The 23,077-nt window shown below is 39.0% G+C and overlaps 2 protein-coding genes across 2 annotated transcripts; one reads left to right on the top strand and one right to left on the bottom strand.

Moving 5' to 3' along the window:
* The first annotated feature begins 1,904 nt into the window (after nt 1-1,904).
* On the top strand, nt 1,905-2,799 carry LOC115228613 (plant intracellular Ras-group-related LRR protein 9-like). The gene is made up of 2 exons (XM_029799170.1): nt 1,905-2,156; nt 2,644-2,799. The coding sequence occupies exons 1-2, from the start codon at nt 1,905-1,907 to the stop codon at nt 2,797-2,799; spliced, it is 408 nt and encodes a 135-aa protein (XP_029655030.1).
* Nucleotides 2,800-5,280: 2,481 nt separating this feature from the next.
* LOC115228612 (tetraspanin-1-like) lies at nt 5,281-6,087 on the bottom strand. Its single transcript, XM_029799169.1, has one exon. The coding sequence runs from the start codon at nt 6,085-6,087 to the stop codon at nt 5,281-5,283; it is 807 nt and encodes a 268-aa protein (XP_029655029.1).
* Nucleotides 6,088-23,077: the final 16,990 nt, after the last annotated feature.

The following is a 23,077-nucleotide window of genomic DNA, read 5'->3' as shown; positions in this document are numbered from 1 at the left end:
ATATCTAAAAAATTTCTTGCAATTTCCGACAGCGGATGGAGGAAAGTTATTTTCTCCGACGAATGTAGTTTTGAACTTTTTTCCCATTCAAGACGAATGTATCATACAGAAAAAAAGGAAATAAATTGAGATATGCGAAGATAATACCTAGTTTTAAGTTTGGTGGAGGGAAAGTTCTTGTTTGGGGCTGTTTTTCGTATTTTGGAATGGGGAAATTAGTTTTTATTGATGGAAAAATGAACTCTGGGGATATATTAATATTCTGGCAAATAATCTTGAAGATTCAGCGAATAAAATGGGATTGAGCGACTATATATTCCAACAAGATAATGCGCCTTGCCACACATCTAAGGCAACTAAAGAATATATGTCGTCTCAAAATATTAATTTGCTCGACTGGCCACCTCAGTCACCTGACATGAACCCAATCGAACACATTTGGGCTCACATTAAAAACGTTCTTTCAAGTGATACGTCAGAAAGCAGAACAAGTACAAAAATTGATCTAAAGCGAAAAATATCGGAAATTTGGGAAAATATCCCAATGGAAGTCATCAGAAAACTTGTTAGCTCAATGAAAAATCGTAGTTTGGAAGTTTACAACAGAAAAGGAAGGCATTCAAGCTACTAATTAAATTTTGTTCGGTTTTTTTTGTCATGAAATTTCCGTTTTTTGCTTTATTCTTTAAAATTATATGTTTGAATATATATTTAAATATATAAATAGTTAAAATAATACAAATAAAGAAGCTCAAATAAATTCTTTTATTAAAAATGATTAAAAATTTGCTAAAAATTAAGTGTTCGGATTTTAATGTCGAGGGGTGTATGTTGATTTACTCGATCGATTTTGCTTTTGGGCAATTGCTGTCGAAACCTCCTGTGTTTTTGGGGCCAAGACGCTTGCCCATCTCAAGAAACTTGGCCGCTTGTGCACCCACCGCTCCAGAGATCCGAGGGAATTTATATTCCTCATTCAGAGGATCTCGCTGGCTGTTTTACGCGGGAATTGTCTTTCAATCCTGCGAGCCAGTTCATAATAGCTAGTTTTTTTTTGTTGTTTTTTAAAAAAAATAAATAAAAAATAAAAATTTCATGCAAAATAGACTACATTAAACTGTTCGTCCGGTCTTCAGAGATCCTCCACTCAATGGGCAAAGCCTTGGAAGGGTTTATGAAGGTTGTGGGTCTGGAGCTCAACTAGAACAAGTCGGTGACTAACATCCCTGTGTGCGGTGACCTAGTCAAAGTCTTGGAGGAACACCAAGGGTATAAGTATCTTGGTGTGGTTGAGAGCCCAGCCTCATCAATCACACCCGAAACGAGAAAGTGTATGGTGAAGGGTGTGCGTAGTAGGGCAGCAATGTTATGTAAAACTCTCAAAACTGATTTCATCCCTTACGCCATCTCATTGCTAAACTACTACGTTAGCCTGATCGAATTCGAGCCAAGTAGGAAAAGTGCTACTCAGAAAGAATCATGTCCGGGTGTTGGCAAGCAATAAGAGGAGATTGTACATGTCTCTCAGGCAGTAGGACGTGGACTGAGTACACTTAAGTATGTGCATTCTTACTAAGATCCACAACACCTTGGGTCGTGTGTATCCCAAAAAACGTTGTCGTATTTGAGAAAGTGCGTGATACACACCCTGGGATCCTAAAGACTACGTGTTTCCTCTCATTGAAGTATCTTTAGCCACTGAGGCGTTATCTTGTAGCAATTCTTGTAGCATTTCCACGTCGTTTGATATTGAAAAGACTGACTGAACAATGGCAATTGATTGAGTGCCTCCTAATTAAAAATGTAAATATTTCCGCCAGAATGGATATATTAGTCAATAAGAATGGCCGGTAATTAAAGTGTACTTAAATAGAGGAAAAGAAAATGTAAATAAATTGAAAAGAATGAGTACCTTTTGTGCACCGTTTGGGAGACAAAGCTTGCAAATATCGACATTCTCGAAATGCAGTTCAAAACTGAGGGAGATTCCTCGGCAAATCAAAAAAATGAAGAATTTGGAAGAACTGGACCTGGAATCGAACGACATTTACGAGATCCCGGAAGTGTTGTTTGAACTGAGCAAGCTGAAGCGACTGTCGTTGTACGACAACCGAATTTACGTGCTTCCCCGTGGAGTGATGCGACTAGAACTGCTGGTGGAACTGAATCTGTCGAAGAATGGTAGGTGGAGTGAGTAATGGAATAGGTTTGGAGGACCTGCCGGGGAGATTGGAGGAGTGTAGGAATCTTCGGATTCTGAAAATAGCAAATAATTTATTCTCCACGTAAAATAATCAAGTGAGAGTAGATTCCCGACGTGCATTTGCCATTTAACCAATCTGAACTGTCTGGATCTCAGCTTTTGTTATGTAACCCACATCCCGAAGAGTATTGGTGGGCTGGTCAATTTGATGTCGTTGGAAATACGGTCTAACCCAATCTCCGAACTTCCGACGTCGTTGGGGTGTCTGGTGAACTTGGAGTTGTTGGACTGTGGGAGTACGACTACTCTGCAGTGTCTGGTATGGGTTGAGGGTGAGTGGCAGTCTGAGTCGATTGGAGAGTGTCATAAACTGCACACACTGTGGGCAGAGAAGAACTGTCTGAGGAGACTGCCTGAAGTACTGTGTGGTCTATTTGTAGTCGATTGGGAGGTTGTGTGGATTGGAGACTCTCGAATTGGGGGATAACTTATTGGAGACACTGCCGGACTCGATTGGGGAGTTGGGGAGTCTGAAAGAATTGGATTTGTCCTTCAACAAACTGAGTGGACTGCCTCACTCGATGGGTTGTGAGTGAATGTGAGTGGTAGGCCGACTCGATCAATTAGTCACTCTTTACTTGAATGACAACTCTCTACAATCACTACCTCACTCTATTGCCAACTGTTCTAATCTTGCTGAGTTGTATGTGGCCAACAACCATATCCAGGTGATTTGTTTACTCATAGTAGACAATTCCCCCCTCACTGGGCACACTCCCCTGTCTCCGAATACTCCATTTGGGCAGGAATGACATCACTGATGTCCCACACTCCCTCTTCTCCGCCACCTCTCTCTCCATTCTCAATTTGTGCGACAACCAAATCGACAGTCTTCCCAATCATGTGTGCAATCTCCCTCATCTGGCTGTACTCGACATATCCGGGAACAGGTTATCCTCACTCACACAGCAGACTCCGTAATCTGCCCACTTCCCTCACACACTGTCCCCTCAAGTCCCTCAGACTGTCCGACATGCAGACTCGCCCGATGGTTGTCTTCCAAACTGACTATGACCACTCCACACAGTCCCCTGTCCTCACTTCCGTCTTCCTTCCACAACACTCCCCCCACTCTCCCTCACCTCTCCTCCACTTCACTCTCCCCTCCACTCACGGAATGGCCATTGCAGGGGGAGTCGACTCGGATCCCTACGTCGGGGATGATAGGGTACTCCTCCTCCATACCTCCAGGGAATATTTGTTCAATCCATTCCCCTACATCACCACACACTCCAAGTGGGGGATAAACTACTCAATGTTAATGGAATTGTCATGCAAGGTCTTCTCCATCAACAGGCTGTCAAAGTCCTCACATCTGCCCCTCAATATCACTTTGTCGTCCACAGGGGGTCACTCCCTCACTACTCCTCCACCGGCCTTCTTGATTTGGTCACAAAGGCAGGACTCATCTCCCACTACCCTCTCAAGGTCACACTCCTCCCTCACTCTCAGAGGGTTGATTTGCGCAGAGATGACACTCACGGTTTTGGCATAACTGTCCACGGGGGTCGTGACATTATTGCACTCCCATTTTCCAACACTGACGGGGGTCCCTTCATAGTCACGGCCGACATTCACACCCATCTCCGCGCTGGTCAGAGGATATTGCTGGTGCTCCCCCCTGTTTATTGATAGATCAACGGGTTAAAGGCCTGCGATCTGTCACGGACTGAGATATTCCAGTTGTTTGGGGAGAACGAGGCTGTGTCTTTGGTAGTCAGCGAAGACCCCATCCCCCGCGGATATATGGTCCCATTCTTTGCTTATTTTAGAATTTTCGTCTCCAGATGAGTGGAGACGAGCATGTGGGAGTGAGGGTGGCCAAGGGAATGGACGAGGGCATATTTATTGACCACATCGACGACCACGGCGTAATTGGCAGAGATGGACGACTCCGGAAGGACATGAGACTGATCTCTATCAATGACGTGTCTCTCCTCGATGTCAGTCTATCCGAGGCCAACAAAGTCATCTCGACCATCTCCTCAGATTTCGAGGTCACTGCCTGCGACTTTGCTCAGGTGACTGGTCGACTGATGTCTAGTCGTCCCCCATCGACACAGACGGACTTGCTCCTGTCCTGTCTCGTCCTTCCCCTTCGCCGTGCGTGGATGGTTGGAGGATTCAACCCCCCCGTGGTGGACTGAGTCGAGCCAATGTGAGTGTTAGTGTGGTGATGTGTAGGACAGTCTCAGAATACAAAGAAGAATACTCCTCAAACCCAGGACTGGTTATTCCACTGTTGTATTGTAGATGACATGACCGAGGTGGATGACTGGTGTGATTAATATATATGAGAGAGGAGTGTTTTAAAAATAATGTTAACTGTCGTGTCGTACTACAAATATAGAGAATGACAGACATGTGAGTGTCCCGTCTGCGTCGATTGTCACAATTACGACACCCCTCACTCCGACAAGACTCTCCGCAGCAAGTAACCTGACTGCTTTCGGAATCCTAACGGGGAAATACAAGAAAGATTGAAAAAATTCCCACAGGTCGAGCAATTAATTCCACGTTTCCGTTTGTTCGATTTCTCGCAAGAAAGGCATGTGGGATTATCTACTTTTTCCACGAATAGATTAGAATAGAATACAATATAAAATAGAATGCATGTTTGACAACCCTGCACTATAGGGTGTGTTAATGATTTAGATGACGCGAGTTTACAAAAGTCAATTGAGATCGATGGCAATAGCCTGTTCAATACTACTGAAACCATCCGATCTAGTTGTATAAAAACTCTATATAACGTTAATAGACATCCAATAAATAGTCTCAATGACAGGAGGACCGGAGTATACCAGAGCAGTATAAATCTGAACAAGACGGGCCCCATGTCTAATCCTCTCGTAGGCATCTGCCCCTTCCATAATCCCCCCTCACAACAATCAATTTAATTTCCCTACAAAAACAAAAAGTAGGGATCTTTGTACCCTAGTTGTACAATCCAAGCACGTGGAACACCAGTAGAAAGCATAGTGAGAATAACATTGATTAGAGTCAGTAAAAGTTATTTATACTTCAATTTTATAATAAGCTTTAATGGTTAGATAGGAGGCGGAGAGCATCATGATGATCAGTCCACAACAAATGGCTATGATTGTCCCAAGAGTGACCCCTCCATATTTTTTGATCAAATTCAACAACTTCCCAAGACATCCCACATTAGCATTGGACACATCCGAGTACAAATTGTGGTTTTCGGTGCATTCAGCAAGGAGGGTCTTGTCCTCCGTGGAACAACAACTCGCAGGCAAAATGGCGAGAGGGGAGTACCGGACAGTCCAGTTTGTAGTTTGGTTAAAGTCAGTGTAGTTCATTACTCCACAACATTCTAAATTGGACTGTAAAAAGTTCCAGGCCTTGGTGAAAAAGTGAGAGGAGTCCCCCGTGTAGCGTTCTTGGAGACTATTTTGAAGAAAGTGTTTGATTTGAGCCACCACCTCGGTCTCGTAGACGGCCAGGAGGATAGTGGAGATGACCACAAACATCAAAATGACAAACAGCAATAACGAATAGACGAGGAGGATCACTCGGTTGCCTTTGAGTGTCCCCAGGATGCCAAATAGACAGACTCCGGTGATGAAGAGGCCCACGGATATGAGGACGTAGGCGAATTGGGTGTACAGCATTTTGAGGTCTTCGAGGGAGGGGTCGGATTTGTAGGTCACGAGTATTTCGTCCGCGCCGAAAGTAGTCAGAAAATGACGGGGATCTGCCAAAAACCAAATTCCGGAAGACAGGAGGACCACTCCAAGAAGGAGGAACACGGAATTGAATAGGAGGAGCACAGTTTTGGTGATTGTGGGTGTTTGTAGCATAGAGAGCGTGTGAGTATTGAATAATATCAGTTAAACTTGTCAAGATTGAACATCTGCTTATAACACTGCGTACTTCAAATCTGCTTTTCTATTGATTGATAGGGCTTTCTTGCCTATACTCACTTCAGAAGAAATGAAACAGAGGTCTCCACATGAGACAGCAATTGTGGCATTAAATAACTGCAGATATGTCCCGGGGTAGTTCACAAGGCATTATTCGATAAAATTGATTATTTAAACGACGTATATTATTCAAAAGTTGTCGACAGCTTGTGGAGAACAATGTCTGTGTACAAGGAGGCTGCAGATACCTTGCATCAGCACAATCAAAACCAACATCAAAGTCGTCTGTGACCACTCGGGATTACATAGTTACAAAATCGATCCAACATGTCCAAATTAGTTTTCCCGAGCAGGGTGTTTGCCTTTGATATCGACTCCGAGCGAGTTCAAGTACTCCAAAGATACATTAGACATCTAATATAAACGTGACTTACGTGGATATTTCCTTTTCTTTTTATTGAGGGATATTTCACTCCGTCGTGGTCGACAGTCTCAACCGGTGGAAAGTGCCCTGCAATACTCTCACCGCGGTGAAATCCTGCGTTTCCGTGGCTTTGGTGTGTTCCGACACGTTTATTCCACGGGCGGTGAGTGTTCTGTCCTCAGTGGCAGGGTCAATGGGGAATCCTTCGGGGATGTTGAATTCGCGGAGTTTTTGGGGGAGGGTGTCGTACATTGACTGTCCTTCCATTAAGTGTGGGGACATGACGACCGTGCATATGGAGGGGATTCGAGTGACTACGCCGTCGTGGCTGTATTCCCTGGATGGCTAGTTTAGTCTGTCGAGGGGAATGTCTGTCTCTTCAAATTGAACCACTTCGAGGCATTCCGGACTGGCTCGACATTTCTATTGGTGGATGATCAACACACAGCACATGGAGTGGTCTTGGAATAATTACTCATATTTATATAATTATTTGTTAGAAATATATCCAACTGGTCAACCACACGAACTAATTGTTTTCTACTGTGACTATAAAAGTGAGAGAGCGAGCGTGTTCATTTCGTCCAGTCTGAGGGAGTGGGTATCGGCCATGACGACTGTCATAGACTGGAATGATTAGATTGTGTACATTCATTAATTCGGTCATGACAAGGGAATGGGCCACCATCTGGTCGTCCATTGCAGAGATATAGCCAGTCAGCCATGTGGCAAACTATAAGTCAATGACTACTGCTCACGTCGTTTCTGTTGGTATTGAAGCGGGTGGTAATGCTGGCCAGATCAGAGTCAATGGAGGAACAGACCTGCAGAGATTTGTTGATGGCTTCACTTTGTGTTGGGGGAATTCAATGTCAGAATTATTGTATTAATCCATCACTAAACTAATATTTAAATAATATTTATTAAATAAATAAACAATCTTATAATGGACGACTACATCAATGAAGTTCTTTTTGTGGTTAACGGAGTGCCAATGCGATTTTGCATGCGGCCATGTCCAGAGAAGGCACACGTGCGGGCACTAATTGAGACATATGGAGGGGAGTTGGTGTCCAATTCACTGCCCGACTCCATCAGACTCGACCTCCCCAACTGCCCCTTCCATGCCAACTCGGAGACCATCTCGACTGATTACATCACCGAATGCATTCGAACAGACCAAGTGCTTGATTTGGAGGACTTTCGGTGAGAGTAGTGAGTGACTGAGCAGACTGGTGAACTGTCCGGGGAGAGAAAGGGTGGCCAAAGGGTAGTGTGTTGTCACATGTCAGTCGACTGGCCTACTCCACCAGTCACGACTACCGACTAATAATCCACATCTACAAGAACAGACTGGTTGGGCGGATGAGGGGTCAGAAGGTGTGGAGGGACATGGTGAGAGACAAGGTGTGTTGGTTGTGTAATGCAGGTCACCCCCCACTCCGCACAGTCCATGCGACACCGTTTTCTTCACGTGATTTGTCCCCGCATATTCTCTTATAATATCCCCATGGAGTGGAAGATGTATTTAAGTTCCTCAATCGTTGTTCTCTTGCTTAATGTTTAGTCCAGTCCATCGGAAATGTACACTGCCAGGACATCGTTGGACAGCACATTGAAATGTTGGTTATTTGGCTTATTCTAGTCCACTCTCCTATTTCTGATGACGAGTCTATTGAGTTGTGTCGGATAAGACAACATGTCGACGTTGGTCGGGCTTGTTTAGTGTAGACTATTGCACACGTTTTGGCCGTCCCTGTTGTCCAGGTCATCGACCGGCTGTATACCTGTGGTGGAAATTTCCTACAAACTTATCAATATTTTTTGTCAAAGGGTTCTTCTTAGTTTTGTGATTTGTTTGTTTTTTGCCTGCCCTTAGTACTTTTAAAGAGCGCGTTTTTAGCTGATGGTAGCCACCGAATACTGATCAGTAGGGCAACCAATTGCAATTTTTTGCAATTAAATATAATTTAATTAAAATTCGATAAATAATAAAGTAATGAATAGACATTAATTATATTTTTATTCGATTAAATTTGCAATTTTTTGCAATTTTTGTAGTCATTTTACAATTTTTTTAAATTAAAAAAAAAATTTTTTTATTAAAAAATAATATAATTATAAGTAAAAGATTATTAAAACGTGTTTTAGTTGTTTGTTGTAATGGGTAAAAGGACAGTGTCACAGAAAATTTCATTTTATGCAAAGAAATTCCCCGAGTTTGTTATTGACAGTGAAGGGAATTTATTTTGCTCCAATTGCTCAACTGTTGTACGGTGTGACACAAAATTTTTTGTTGATGCAGTGAAAAAATCAGTGAATAATCCTACGTTGTTTCCAAGCTTAACCCAAATCAGTTCAAATTATTTGGGATTAATTGAAATGATTTCAAATACTGAATTGCTTGATTACTCCATTGCAACAGCTTATGGTGATCAAACACCCTAGACTTTACATCAGATCCATGCGACATAAAATCCTATATATCAAAAAAGCTTGAGAAATCAGGAATACTAAGTATTCTTGAATTCTCAAATAAGAATCTATCGCCAGAAGTTATTCACATCTCAGAAAATGTAGCGCAAGTTCAGCATCTATCGAAAGGGCAATATCTCTTTGACGAAAATTCTTAGTAAAGAGAGGAACTTTAAACCTGAAAATGTTCAGGAATATTTGATTTCCTATTACAATAAATAATTTCGTTAATTTTTTGCATAATGTAATGTTTACAATTAAAAAAAATTATTTTTGCAATTTTTTACAATTTTTAAAATTCATTTTTGCAATTTTTTTTATTAAAAAGTGCAATTTTTGGTTGCCCTACTGATCAGTTACCCCAATTCATCAGGCGAAAAGGGCAGGTCTGTTCTTCTGTGGACCAACTGTCTCATGGTCTCCCCCATCGGCCAATGGAAACTGTATTCCTACCAAGTCGGTCCGTCCACTGACTTTGCCCCGATTTCATGCAATATTTACGACGGATTCAACTATATCTTCTCAAGGGAGGGGGAGTTGCGAGTAATCACTTGCTGACATACTTAGATGAAGGGGGGAATGTTGTCGGGGGAGTCCGTGCCCCATCGGAGTCCTCTCACAATGTACTTGCTCTCCCTTCTCCTTAAACGGTGACTTATTGTAGACATTTGAAAGAAGCAGGACTGTTGTGTTGTGGAAACGAGTTCTACGACTCCTCTGGGTTGTGTTGATGTGATGACTGTAGGAGTGGAGTGGCCTTGGGCATTCGGGACGGGGAAGAGGGCTATTATTTGGTGGCATCCGCCAAACATAGAGGGAGGGGTGAGGGATCCTGGTTGGAATACCTCAACTCATTCCACCGCCGACATCTCCAGCACGTATTCAGGGAATGGAGTCTAGTAGTAGCCAAGCCGATTGTAGTGAAGGGCCGACGACTGAGTGTGACTCCGCGGACTGTAAGGAACTGTTGATATGGCAGTACTCCTCTGGACGTGCCCCTCTCCACTATGTGTTAATATACCCCGATAGTCATGCCGAGTCAATATTCACCTTCATGGACAAACTCCGTGAATATGTGGGGACTTAGTTTGGGTGTGTTCTCGAAAGAGTGTCCTTGTATGTTTGATATGTCCAATTAAGGGTCGGGGTGGACGGAGTGTCCATCGGGGAGTATGTGAGTGCTCTGCAGGACAGTCCCTACGCGGATATCCTCATGTGTGTATTCCCCAAGTTCAGTGACCGGGGGTACTGTCAAGTCAAATGGGAGACCTGTGTAGCTCTGGGAGGTACTCATTGGTGGGATGGTCAGTCAACAGCCAAGTGATCAGACTAAGGACTATTCGGAGAGTGCTCAGTGGGGATCTCTCCATGCAGTCACTCGCCCGACAAGTATTGGCTAAATGTGGTCGTCTCCACACACCTGTCACATTTCCCCCCAGTGTGGCCTGGGGGATGAAGGGGGACTGCATGTTGGTGGGGATGGACACCTTCCACCACTACGCCGTGTCCTTGCCGAGTGTCACTGCTGTTGTCTCCTCACTTGGGTCTGTCTTTGGTCATAAAGTCCCACTCTTTCATAACCAAGTCGAGTTTGTCGAGACTGGGAAGGAAATAGACGAACATGCATTCAGACATGTGTTGAGTGAGTGTGTCATTTAAGAGGACAGACTTTCTCCGTACCTGGCAGTCCGTCAATGGTCGTCTCCCTTCCACCGTGGTCATTTTCCGTGACGGAATCGGGGATGAAATTTTGGAACAAGTTCTGTCGGTGAAAGTGTCGCAAGTGAGGGAGGCCATCTCCTGTGGTGCCCAACAGGCCGGGACTGTCCCCCCAGACTGTCCTTCATCGTAGTCAACAAGCGAGTGAGTAATTTGGTGTACCCCGTCAAGTCCCGGTTGGTGGGAACTGTCGTCGACTCGGTGGTGACGCGGTGTAATCGGTCAGTGTTGTGAGTCATGCCAGATTTGACTATTAAATGTCTTCCTGTGATTTTGGGGAACAGTCTGGTGGGATGTTGACTTACTATAAAGTGTTGGTGAATGAGGACGTTTTGTCCCCTGATTTGTGTCAGTATTTGTCGTTCGGACTTACTCAGACGTATGCTGTCTTTCCAGTTTGTTTTTTGTCAGCAATCCACTGTCCCCTCCGTCTGCTTGTATGCTCATAAACTGGCCAGTCTGACTGGGAAGTATTTGCTCGATGACATTCACCTCTCATTTAATCGAGGACTCTTTTATTTATAGATTGCTGTCTAATAAATGTGTACTTGCTTTCTCCTTTGCTAAGTCGACTAATCAGATTGTGGTTCTCTTATCTCCATTTAATAAATTACAAGTCAGTTTTTGAATATTCGACCCCATTTTTTCATCCTGGACATTTCTTACAGGCATTTTTTTAATTTTAAAAGCCTTGTTGAGGGGCATTTTTGTCAGTCCATTTCTGTTCATATACTTTCACCATACTCTGAATACACGCTCATTCCTTTTATAATTCTGAATTAATGCTATTTCAATAGAAAAGAATGGTCACTATTCTCATTTCATTTAAATGACTATTTTATTTTTTTCTAATTGGATTTACAGACTGATAGCTTTTTCTTGATACTGGCCGTTGTTGGTTTCGTGGGTAGTGGTGCATGGCCGTTGTTGGTTGGTGGAGTGATTTGTCTGGTTTATTCCGATAACGAACGAGAGTCAGACGTACTTACTAGTTGTTCGATTCTACACCTTGTTGGTATCAAATATCCTAACTGAGATGTCAAACGTCATTACTGTAGTTGTTCGACTATTAAGAAGGATCAGTGTGAAGCATATCATTAATAGACTCAAACAGGTGGTAGTCCTTTTTATTTGTGTGCTTGGATACCGTGTGGGATGGTTGTTCCTGTTATTTACAGCCTGAACTATAGTAATGGCGGATGAATTGGGAATATTTCATCGCTGAATCGTAGTTAAACTACGAACTGTGGCGTTTGCGGTGTTATTAGGAAATGTATACGGTATCAAGTTCTATCGAACTGGACTTCCCAGAGAAGGTGAAAGGCCTGTAATAACTGTGTACGTATCCCTGCAAGCATCGTTAGAATCGGCTTGCTTGTGAGTGCAAGCTAAAGTGGGTGGAAAACTTCACTTAAGACTAAATAAATGCACGAGTTCGATAGCGAACAAGTACCGTGAGGGAAAGTTGAAAAGAACTTTGAGAAAAGGGTTAAAAGTGCATGAAACCGCTTAGAAGGAAGCGGATAGAGCCTTGACGCTTTGCGTTACAGTTGGGACGCAAAGCAGCTGTAATGAGTGTTCTAACTGGTTGCTAGTTTTAATGTGCCCTTTTGATGGCTGTGTATGCTGTTTATTGTTAGGGTAATGATTCTAGCAGCTTGTTGGTGAGTACTGAGAATAAGCTTTTGGATGATTAACATGCATGGGTGTTCTATCTGACCCGTCTTGAAACACGGACCAAGGAGATTACTGTATTAGCAAGTCTAATGGAGTTATTCCATGCGGCGTAATGAAAGTAACTGGATGTGAAGGTGTTAAACCTGCAACGTACACTCCTAATTGTAACTAGGGTTTATTAGGGAGTGTTAGCTAATGCATTAAGACCCGAAAGATGGCGAACTATACCTGGTTAAGATGAAGCCAGTGGAAACACTGGTGGATGTCTATCGCGGTTCTGACGTGCAAATCGATTGTCGAAGCTGGGTATAGGGGCGAAATACTAATCGAGCCATCTAGTAGCTGGTTCTCTCCGAAATTTCTCTCAGGATAGCTGGTGTTCGTAAAAAGTTTCATATGTTAAAGCGAATGATTAGAGATCTGTGCTCAGATTGGGTGCATACTATTCTCAAACTTTAAACACGTGAGATATGTGGCTCACTTGATTGGAGGCACATATAGAATTAGAGTACCAAGTGGGCCAATTATGGTAATCATGACTGGCGCTGTGGGATGAACCAAACGTCTAGTTAAGGTGCCTGACTAGACGCACACAGGATACCATGAAAAGTGTCAGTTGATTATGACAACTGGAAGGTGACCATAGAAGTCGGAATCCTCTAAGGAGTGTGTAATAACTCACCTGTCGAATTAACTGGCCTTGAAAATGACCTATACTAGGCCGTTGTGGCAGTTTGACTAGCATTGGCTAGTGAGAAAAGATAGGCTACGACGAGTAGGAGAGACGTGGCGGTAGCATGGAAGCTAAGCATGTGAATGCTGGTAGAGCTGTTCGCTAGTGCAGATCTTGGTGGTAGTAGCAATTACTCAAATGAGAACTTTGAGGGCCTATGTTGAGAAGGGTTTTATGTGAACATGAGTTGTACATGAGTTAGTTGGTCTTAAGCACGTTGTCAAGTCATTTGAAATGGATAGTGTAGCCTGTGTGCGAACAGGATTGGGGTTAATATTCCCGAACCTAAGAAGGCTGTTTATACGGCGACGCTGTTGTAACAGTCTAGGACGGCAGGTGTTCTGGGAAGAGTTATTTTTTCTTCTAAAGGGTCGGTTTCTCGTGAAATGATTTAGCCAGCGAAAGAGAAGTTGTTGATCATATCCGCAGAGCATTGCAGTTTTTGTTGCGTCCAGTGTACACCCGACGTTACAGTTTAACAGTAACTTGGCCGTACAATAACTGCAGCAGGTCTCCAAGGTTAGCAGCCTCTGGTCAATAGATAAACACTGGTAAGGAAAGTCGGCAAACTAGATCTGTACCTTTGGTAGAAGGATTGGCTCTATGGGTTGAGTCTTTACTGCTGTTCGTTTGATTGCTGCGTAAGTGGTTGTTGAGCATTGAGTGGTAGGACAATGAACAACCAAAGTAAAACTGGCACGGAGAATGGGAATCTGACTGTGTAATAACAACAAAGCAGTGCGATAGCCGTAAACGGTTTTAACGCAGTGTGATTTCTGCCCAGTGCCCTGAATGTCAGCGTGAAGAGATTCACTTAAGCACGGGTAAACGGCGGGAGTAACTATGACTCTTTTAAGATAGCCAAATGCCTCGTAATTTAATTGATGACGCGCATGAATAGATTAACAAGATTCCCACTGTCCCTATCAGCACTCTAGCAAAACTACAGACGGAATAACGGGCCCGTGACAATCAGCGGGGAAAGAAGACCCTGTTGAGCTTGGACTCTAGATTGGCATTGTAGGAGGACATTGGGGATATAGTAATAGGTGGGAGCTGTTCCGCAGCGACAATGTAAGACCACTTCCTCAGTCGTCTTCCTACTAATTCAGTAATACCGTGCTTCCTTAATGGGAAAGTTTGCAGTGTAAGGCCCGTTCGGGGTCGATCGGATCTGAAAACAGTGTCATTTGGGGAGTTTGGCTGGGACGGTACATCTGCTAAACAATAACGCAGATGTCCAAAGGTGAGCTCAGGTGGAACAGAAATCTACCATAGCGCGAAAGGGTAAAAGCTCGCTTTATTTGCATGTTCAGTACGCATGCAAGGCGCAAGAGCGTTTAGTATTCCCTAGTAACATTCTTGTTAATACCGAATGTCAGTGTCTTCATCTCCATTTCATTTTCCAAGCAGATAACTAATTTGTGTTTTTGGTTATTATCGTCCTTTAAATAAAGACTGTGAATTAGGAATTAAAAATACCGATAATCAATTATCCTAAATTGATTCACTTCTTTATAGGCTTGTATTTTTTGGATTTAGAAGTACAGTAAAACCTCTGGTGCTCGCCATTTTCGGGACCGAAGAAAAAAAATGGCGAGCAATAGAATTGGCGAGCAATAGAAATAATCAATAAATTGTTGACATTGAAATTTTGAAAACATCTCCGTTTTCGATACTTTCCGATCATAAGTGAGCCTTCCAAGTCATATTTGAGCAAAGAAACAAAGAGAATCGAAAGAAATTAAAAGGAAAAAATTAACTAAAAAAATCTTTAATAATTTTTTTTAATTCAGCCATATTTTTAATAACGGTTTCGATTAGTTCCAACGAATTATATCAAAATTTTCATTTTGATAAAAGAATGACTTATTCTTTTCAACATTTTCAAAGCCTCTTCTGAAGTCACATGAGATTCGTCATTATGAGTATCTTCATCGTCATATTTGTGTGGAAAAGAATCTCCAGCAATATTAAGGTAATCTTCAATTTCATCTATTTCGGTAAATTCATGATTAATAAAATCATCTTTATCCACCGGGTCCAATATTTTCAAGATATTTACAATTTGATCATAATTATCAATTTCAACAGTTGGTCTTTCGAATTGATTTTCACATTCGATCCATTTTGAATGTCCGAAACAATTTGTAATTGTTTTTGGTTGTTACTTTTTTCCAGGCAAAATATGTAAAAAGAAGACCGTCTTTTAAAGTTATTTTTTTATGAGCTTCCAGTGGATTTTCTCCATTTTCAATTTTTTCTAACATAAACTCAAATTTAAGTATTAAAATGTCTTTGAAGGATCTAATGATTCCTTGATTCATTGGTTGTAGAATTGTTGTAGTCTTCGAAGGTAGGGAAAGAACTTCAATTGACTGTAAATCAGCGTAAAGTTTATGGGATGGGCATCGATCCACAACTAAAAGAATTTTTCGTTTTTTTTAGATGCCTATCTTATGTTAGAAGCCATTCGTTAAAAATTTTACTTGTCATCCATGCTTTTGGTGAATGACAGTAATCGACAAAATTTTCGACTTTAAAATTTTTAAAGCAGCGAGGTTTCTGGAACTTTCCAATCATAAGTGGAATTTTTTTGTCTGTCCCAGTCATATTTGAGCATAGCAACAAAGAAAATCTAAAAAATAAATAAAAATTAAACCGTTCTTTAAGGATTTTATGTCCATGTCGAACCTTCTGACAAACACTTTTTGAAGGGATAGATTTGTAAAAAATCCCAGTTTCATCAGCGTTATAAATGTTTTCAGCATTATATTGTTGAATCTTTGCAGAGATCAAAGAAGTAAATGCATCAATTTCTTGTTTCTGATCAACTGCTCAACTGCTATACGGTCCATCGTGAGACTTTTGTTCTCCTCCATATACGCAAGAATGCGACGTTTTCCATTAAAAGACAATCTTAGCACTTACGCATGTTAAATTCAGCCTGGTTGAAATATTTTATATAAAAAATAGTTTAACCAAAAAAAATATTTTTTAAAATTAATGGCGAGATTTAGAAAATGGCGAGCAATAGAATATTTATCAAAATTTACTAGAAATTTTTAATTTTTTGAAAAATATGTGGCGAGCAATAGAGGTGGCGAGTAACAGAGGTGGCGAGCACCAGAGGTTTTACTGTACTTTGTATGGGTTTTGGAGTAGTACATTTACAAGATTTTGGTATTCAGTGTCATTTTTTGGGTAACCTAAGGATTGAGACTATACTGATACAACATTTTTTGAAAGATGAAATATGTAAACTTTAGACAGTTAACTTTAGATGAAATATGTAAACTTTAGACAGTTAACTTTAAATGAAATATGTAAACTTTAGATCTTTTAATTAAAATGACGCTAAAACCTTTTAATAATAAATTATTTTCTTTGTTAATTGAATTTATTAATTAGTTCCGTTTTCGAAAATTCGCTAATTTTTACATTGAAGAAAAAGGCTTTTTAGCCTAACAAGAAAAATATCCAAGGAATTAGCGCTTGGGGGTTTGAAAACGAGAACCACGGAGTTATCAACTGCAGTTTTGCCCTGCGCCATGATGAGGAATATCTCTTGTGATCAAGAATCATTTACACGTCAGAAAAAGTGGACTGCACCTATTAGAGGATTTACAGAGAAGATGGGAAAAAGATTTATATGGTCTCCCTTTTTGAATATTTCGCGCCCCACACTGGGGACAATACAGCGCTGGCGAACAGAATATAAAGACGCAATTCTTAATTAGAAAATTAATTTAATTTGAATAGAAATCCTTTTTGTTAAATTCAATTAAAATCCAAAAACAAAGCTGTTCTAAATAAATGGGATTCCAATCCAGGTAGTATTCTTATATACCTGATATTTGGATCCAAAAAATGTTAGTAAAAGAGCTTCCTCCTTATCAATGCGTTTCTTAAAAAAATAAAGCGTCCAGCAAAAAAATAGAACAACTGAAAAAGGATTAACCAACGTGATCTAAAACATTAATAACAATCTTAAGGACCTGAGTCCCAACAGAAAAATAAAAAAATCCAACATAAGCAGGATGCCGAAAATACTTATAAATTCCATTTGTTATCAGATCATGGTCCCGACGTAGGCTGACCTCTACTGCATGACTATAGTAACTTCCGAGTGTTAGGATTGAAACTTTTCTCATTAAATCTGCAAAAAAGCAAACAAATATTCCCACAATCGATAAAAATCGAAATCTTTCTTTGAAGTCTTGAAAAATCAAAAAATGAACAACCAGAAAACAAGAAGCTTGAAACAAAATATTCACAAGTTGCTATTCCCATGGCAAAAAAGTAATCTCGGTAAACAAAAAGAAACGAATCGGTTGAGAAATCACGAACTTTTGCAATATTTCCACATACAAATTCTAAATAATGAAACATGGTCAGCTGGATCATAAATGTTCCAAAAAATATATGTTTTGGCCAATATAGTATAAGAAAGAGTCCGACAGATAAAACAAACCCCAAAATAGTTGAGCTCATTATAATCTACAAAAATTTAATCAGAATGAAACATTTTTATATTCAGTATAATTATTTTCAAATAAATTTTTGAAGATAGAATATGCCAGAATTGTTACGAATAGAATTAAGATAGTTAAATAACAATTTCTAAGCCAAAAAATGAATATAGTTGAAGAGCCTAATAAAAAGGAAATAAATGATAATATTAATGAAGTGTTATGAAAATCGTTCTAATTTTGTAGTTAAAATAAAAAAAACGTTAAAAATCATTTTTAGGTCAGTCCACAAGAAGTGATGATCTACTAAAGCGAATTTATTTATCAAACATTATTTTATTTTAATTGAAAACAAATTTTAATAATATTTTTCTAGCAACCCTACAGCTCTGTTCGCTTGCAAAAACTCCGTCTGCAGAGAAATTAATCAAAGTATATTTATTTTATGACAGACCTGAGTTCCTCTGCCTAGTTTACCCATTCTCTGAGGCGGTTTTCATTCTCTTTTGAAAACTTAAATGAACTTGGCCGTTGTTTAAACCCGGTTTTTCGAAAAAAATGGGAAGATGGACTTTGTTTGCACTTGTCAACCTGAAATATCCAATTTGCGTATGCAGAGAAATTAATCGAAGTATATTTATTTAATGACAGACCTGAGTTCCTCTGCCTAGTTTACCCATTCTCTGAGGCGGTTTTCATTCTCCTTTGAAAACGTAGATGAACTTGGCCGTTGTTTAAACCCGGTTTTTCGGAAACAAGATGGGAAGATGGACTTTGTTTGCACTTGTCAACCTGAAATATTCAATTTGCTCGATCCTGGTAAACAATAAATTTTCAATGTAAAAAACATAGTTTACAGTTGGCGACATTACTTGTTTGCATATTTTCTTGATATAGTCTATGAGTAATTAAAATTGTCTCCTAAATATTTTATTTGCAAAGGTCCTTGGTTAGTACGTCCTAAAATAGTCGAAAATTACGCCAAGGATCTTTTGGGTATCCGAATATGGAATAGGGACGTCTTCAATGAATAACTTGAGTCCACTTTTAAATCTCATGTCTGTAAATATGTGAACTAAGATTTATGAGAGGCACACTACACGGTAATCGATAACTAAGCTCACGTCCGATTGACGTCTGACTGAACCACGGTCACAAACACGAAGAGATATATCCTTTACAATAATAATCAGATCGTCAGTTTGGGATAAAAACGTAGTTTTTTTATTTCCAAAAGTTAATGAGTCGTGTAGAAAATAGGTTGAAAAACGAAGGATAAAAGCACGGACCTCATTTTGGAGCAATCTTGATTCGGAAGTGGCTTTTCCTATCCGGTTATACATTTTATCACTTAAGAAGGGATTGTTTTTTAATCTTAATAATTATATAATTGTAAGTTAGTTTGACACTTATTTGACTCCGCGCGAACTACATTATTATCTTATGAAATATAAATAGTATTTCTGACATAAAGGATTTCGATAAAAATCTCTAAAGTTTTGTTATTGAGCAAACTACTTTCCTATCATTAAAGTCGAGTTTAATGTGTAAATTTCAATTTTTATTTTATATATGTGATTAGATTTTTTTAATAAAAAACTTATTAAAGAATTTTATTTTTCAAATAAAATTTAGAACTCAAACAGTTTAATGGATAAATCTAAAAATTACTTTCTACAAAATATCAAAACTTTCTTATTTGAAGTGGTATGATTGGTTCTTCTGCATTTCCAATAAAATTATATAATTCAGAAAAAGAATTTAAAAACTTTACTTTTTGAAGAAATTTCGAACTTTAATAAAAATAAATTAACAAAAAAAACCTTATAAATAATTTTAAACACGAAAACAACAATCTTGTCATTATTTTTGGATAGATTATATATAAAGTAACTATTTTCTTTTTGATCCTAGTCATTAAAAAACAAAAATAACATTCTTTCTATTTTTGAATGAGCTTGCTGTAACCAATAAAACGAAGGGAGATGTGCTGACGTGTTAGGGTATTGACAATAAACAATAATCATGTTATTCATTACCTGCTTTTTGATAAGTTCCAACAAAAATCTAACATAATGTTAGTTAAGCTGTACATAAGAAGATTATCCATAGTTTTAACATAATTATCATTTCCGGTTTTTGAAGGAAGGTTACATTCCCAAAAATATAGAATACATGTTTTTTCGTCAACAAAACCTGAATTTTTATTTCCCAATTCATTTACCGCCATGTGAGTATACATTTAAATATGGCTGTATCAATTTGAAATTAAAATAAATTGAAGATTGACTATCTATATCTTTCTGTTCGTCATGATACGTGAATTCTTGACATTAATATTTATCAGTTTTACCATGTGTGTCATAAAGTGGCATTAGAGACCAATTACTAAGACTATGGGCTTCGTTCATCGTTTCTTTAAATAAATAATTCGTCAATATATTTATATAATATATGCGCATTTTGAAGTATTACGATATTAATAATTCCGGATTGAGTTTATGATTTAAATATTTTAATTTATTTGATTAACACATCAGAGAAGATTGCGAGCTAGGGCCAAATCACCTCAAAGTTTATGTCATTCCTTGTGTGAAAAAATGGGACTGATTGGCGACCGAATACAAGAATTACTAAAACAATTTATGTAGAAAATCTCTGTAGTCAACTATTATTAAAAGAACTTTGAAGTATAACATTTCTAATGTTCGCCGATCAAGATCAGCAGAAGGGGCTAGACTGCACGCATTAGAAGATGTACACTGAAGATGGGAAGGAGATTTTTGAAGTTTCTCTTTGTTGAATATAAAAGTGTAATGCTTAATTACAAATTCCATGTTATTAATCCGTTTTTTGAAAAATAAAGCGTCCAACAAAAAAATAGAACAGCCGAAAACGGATTAACCAACGTAATCTATAACAATAATAAGAATCTTAAACAGAGAAAGAGAAATAAAAAAATCCAACATAGACAGGATGCCGAAAATACTTATAAACTTCATTTTTATCAGATCATGTGGTCCCGACGTAGTTTGAATTCTATTTGGTTACTCCCGAGTGTTAAGATTGAGACCTTTCTCAATAACAAGTTAAAAATTAAAACTCAGCATTCTTAAGATTAATGAATATAATTTTTATTATAAATAAGAAAGACGTTAAAAATCATTTTTAATCAGTCCACAAGATCTGGTAATTAGAATTTATTTATCAAACATGATTTCATTCTAATTTGAAATAAATTTTAAATATTGAAATATTTAATCACTCAAATCATTAAGTCTAAAAATATGTTTACGGATTATTATTTATCTTTATTTTTTGAAATATTAAATATATACGTCTCTAAATTTTATAAATAATTATAAAATAAAATCTTGTGTTTATAATGGTTATGTGGTGTATGCTATAAAATTAGATATTCTATAAACTCTTCAAGTCACTCGTGGGAAAACAAGTCGCAGTTGAGGTTAAAAATGATTTAAGGTATTAAAAGAACCATAACAGAGTAGTATATCCGGTACAATAGAAAGTGTTGATCAATTTCTTAACATAAAACTAATTAACGTAGATGTCATGGAGCCCTCTAGATTTCCACATTTAGTCCTACTCCTATAGAATATTTAATTTATAGATTGGAATAAAGGATTGCTTCATCAGGGGATCTGTAGTTCGTTATGTGCAACTTCCATCTGATAGTGTCGATGTTTTCTCTCTTCAGGAAAGTGTTAAAACGAAACTAATTGCCGACAAGGAAAAGGCATAGCTTGCTTAATTCAATTTTCTGTTTTTTATTATGACTTTTTATTAAATTAATAAGTGTTATTTTTTGATTTGCGATAATAAAAACATTCTATACAAGTTCAAATGGAAAAGGCATAACATTGTAAATTTTTTTTTTGAATAAACTAAGCTTTATCAATTAATATCGATTAATCGAAGGGAAGGCCAGATGCCTGACGGATCGCCAAACTGTTCCCCCGGATAACGGCATTGTAAATTGCAGTTTCATTCAGATTATAGATTTGATCAGGCTTATACAATTTAGATATTCCTTATTAAACTGGGGGATCTGGCAAGCAGGAGGAGAAATGATCATCGGGAACGGACATGGCTTTTCCAAGCCATATCAATAGCCATCTTGCGTGGGAATTGCCATTCCATCTTATCCTCTGCTGCTAATTAAATACTAAATAATTAAGTTGTTTGACAAATTGAACATGTTATTTAGAAATTTTTTTAGATTCTTGACGAAAAGAATGTCAAATACACAGTTGGAAATGGGGATCTCTTACCTTCCGGGCTTAGCGTGGCGTTACGGGGTCCACCATGTCAGTTGGAAATTCCTTCGGATATGGCAACGCTCAGGAGGCACTTAATGCCTTCCGAAAAAGGATTCTTAGCTTCTCAGACCCTGGGACACCGTCGTCTCAGGCCGATCTTGCGGGAAGGATTGAACCTTTCAGAAGGATCTCCCTCGTTTGGATCGGCGATCACGGATTAACTATAATTAACTGGCTTGCCCGTATTGGTCTTTAAATAATATAATAATAATAATAATCAGTTCGAATCTCTCTGTGTAAATTTCGCATTCTAAAATCATGCGTCTTTTTTCGATTTTGTAGTATCTTCTTTCCTGTTTAGTTTTTATTTTGTTATTGCTGAGCGAGGGGAAGTTTTTAATACACGAACACACTAATCAAAAATTACAATAAAACACACCAATCAACACATCAATTAAAAAGATACCTCTGTTACATTATCCTTGTTTAACATTGTCAAAATTGTTGGAAAATTTTGCAATCTCAGTAGGGATGATTAATATTATTATTATTATTATTATTTAAGCCAAAAACAGAATCACCGTCTTAACCATTAACTAACGTGTTCAGGTGATTCCGACACTTCTCAACAGTCTAGCCATCTTTTCACGATGTTCAGACCGTGACCCCACACACTTTCTGTATGTACGGTAAATGCTTGTGGTCCATCTCCACGATCCCTCCCACTTGCCTCTACAAGAGACTCCAGTGTTCGATGGACAATTTTCATGTCGGTATGGTCCTTCAGTATGTTTATGGATTTTTCTTGGATTTTCTCGATTTTTAGTTGGTTCGTTGCCGCCAGGTTACAGCCCAGCAGCACATGCATAGCCTATTGTTGGCTCGATATACTGCTTGTAAAGGGTCTCTACCCCTGCGGACAAGTTCTCCCACAGTTCGAAAGAAAGGCTTTCACAAGATTGATTTTCTTTATACAAGTTGACACGATCGATTCAACATGAGGTGAGAAACAGAGGAAAGTGTCAAACGTTACACCCAATATCTTCTGTGTTTTCTTTTGTGGTATGGGACTCCATTCAGCGTGACTCAATAGTTTTCGTCCCATCTTCTGTTTTTTCGTGAATAGGGTGACTGCTGACTTTTCGGA

The sequence above is a fragment of the Octopus sinensis genome, unplaced genomic scaffold (assembly GCF_006345805.1).
Source record: "Octopus sinensis unplaced genomic scaffold, ASM634580v1 Contig10832, whole genome shotgun sequence".
In the NCBI taxonomy this organism is placed as follows: Eukaryota; Metazoa; Mollusca; class Cephalopoda; order Octopoda; family Octopodidae; genus Octopus; species Octopus sinensis.
Note: the sequence above shows the minus strand (reverse complement) of the source record. Positions and strands in the feature narration are given on the sequence as shown.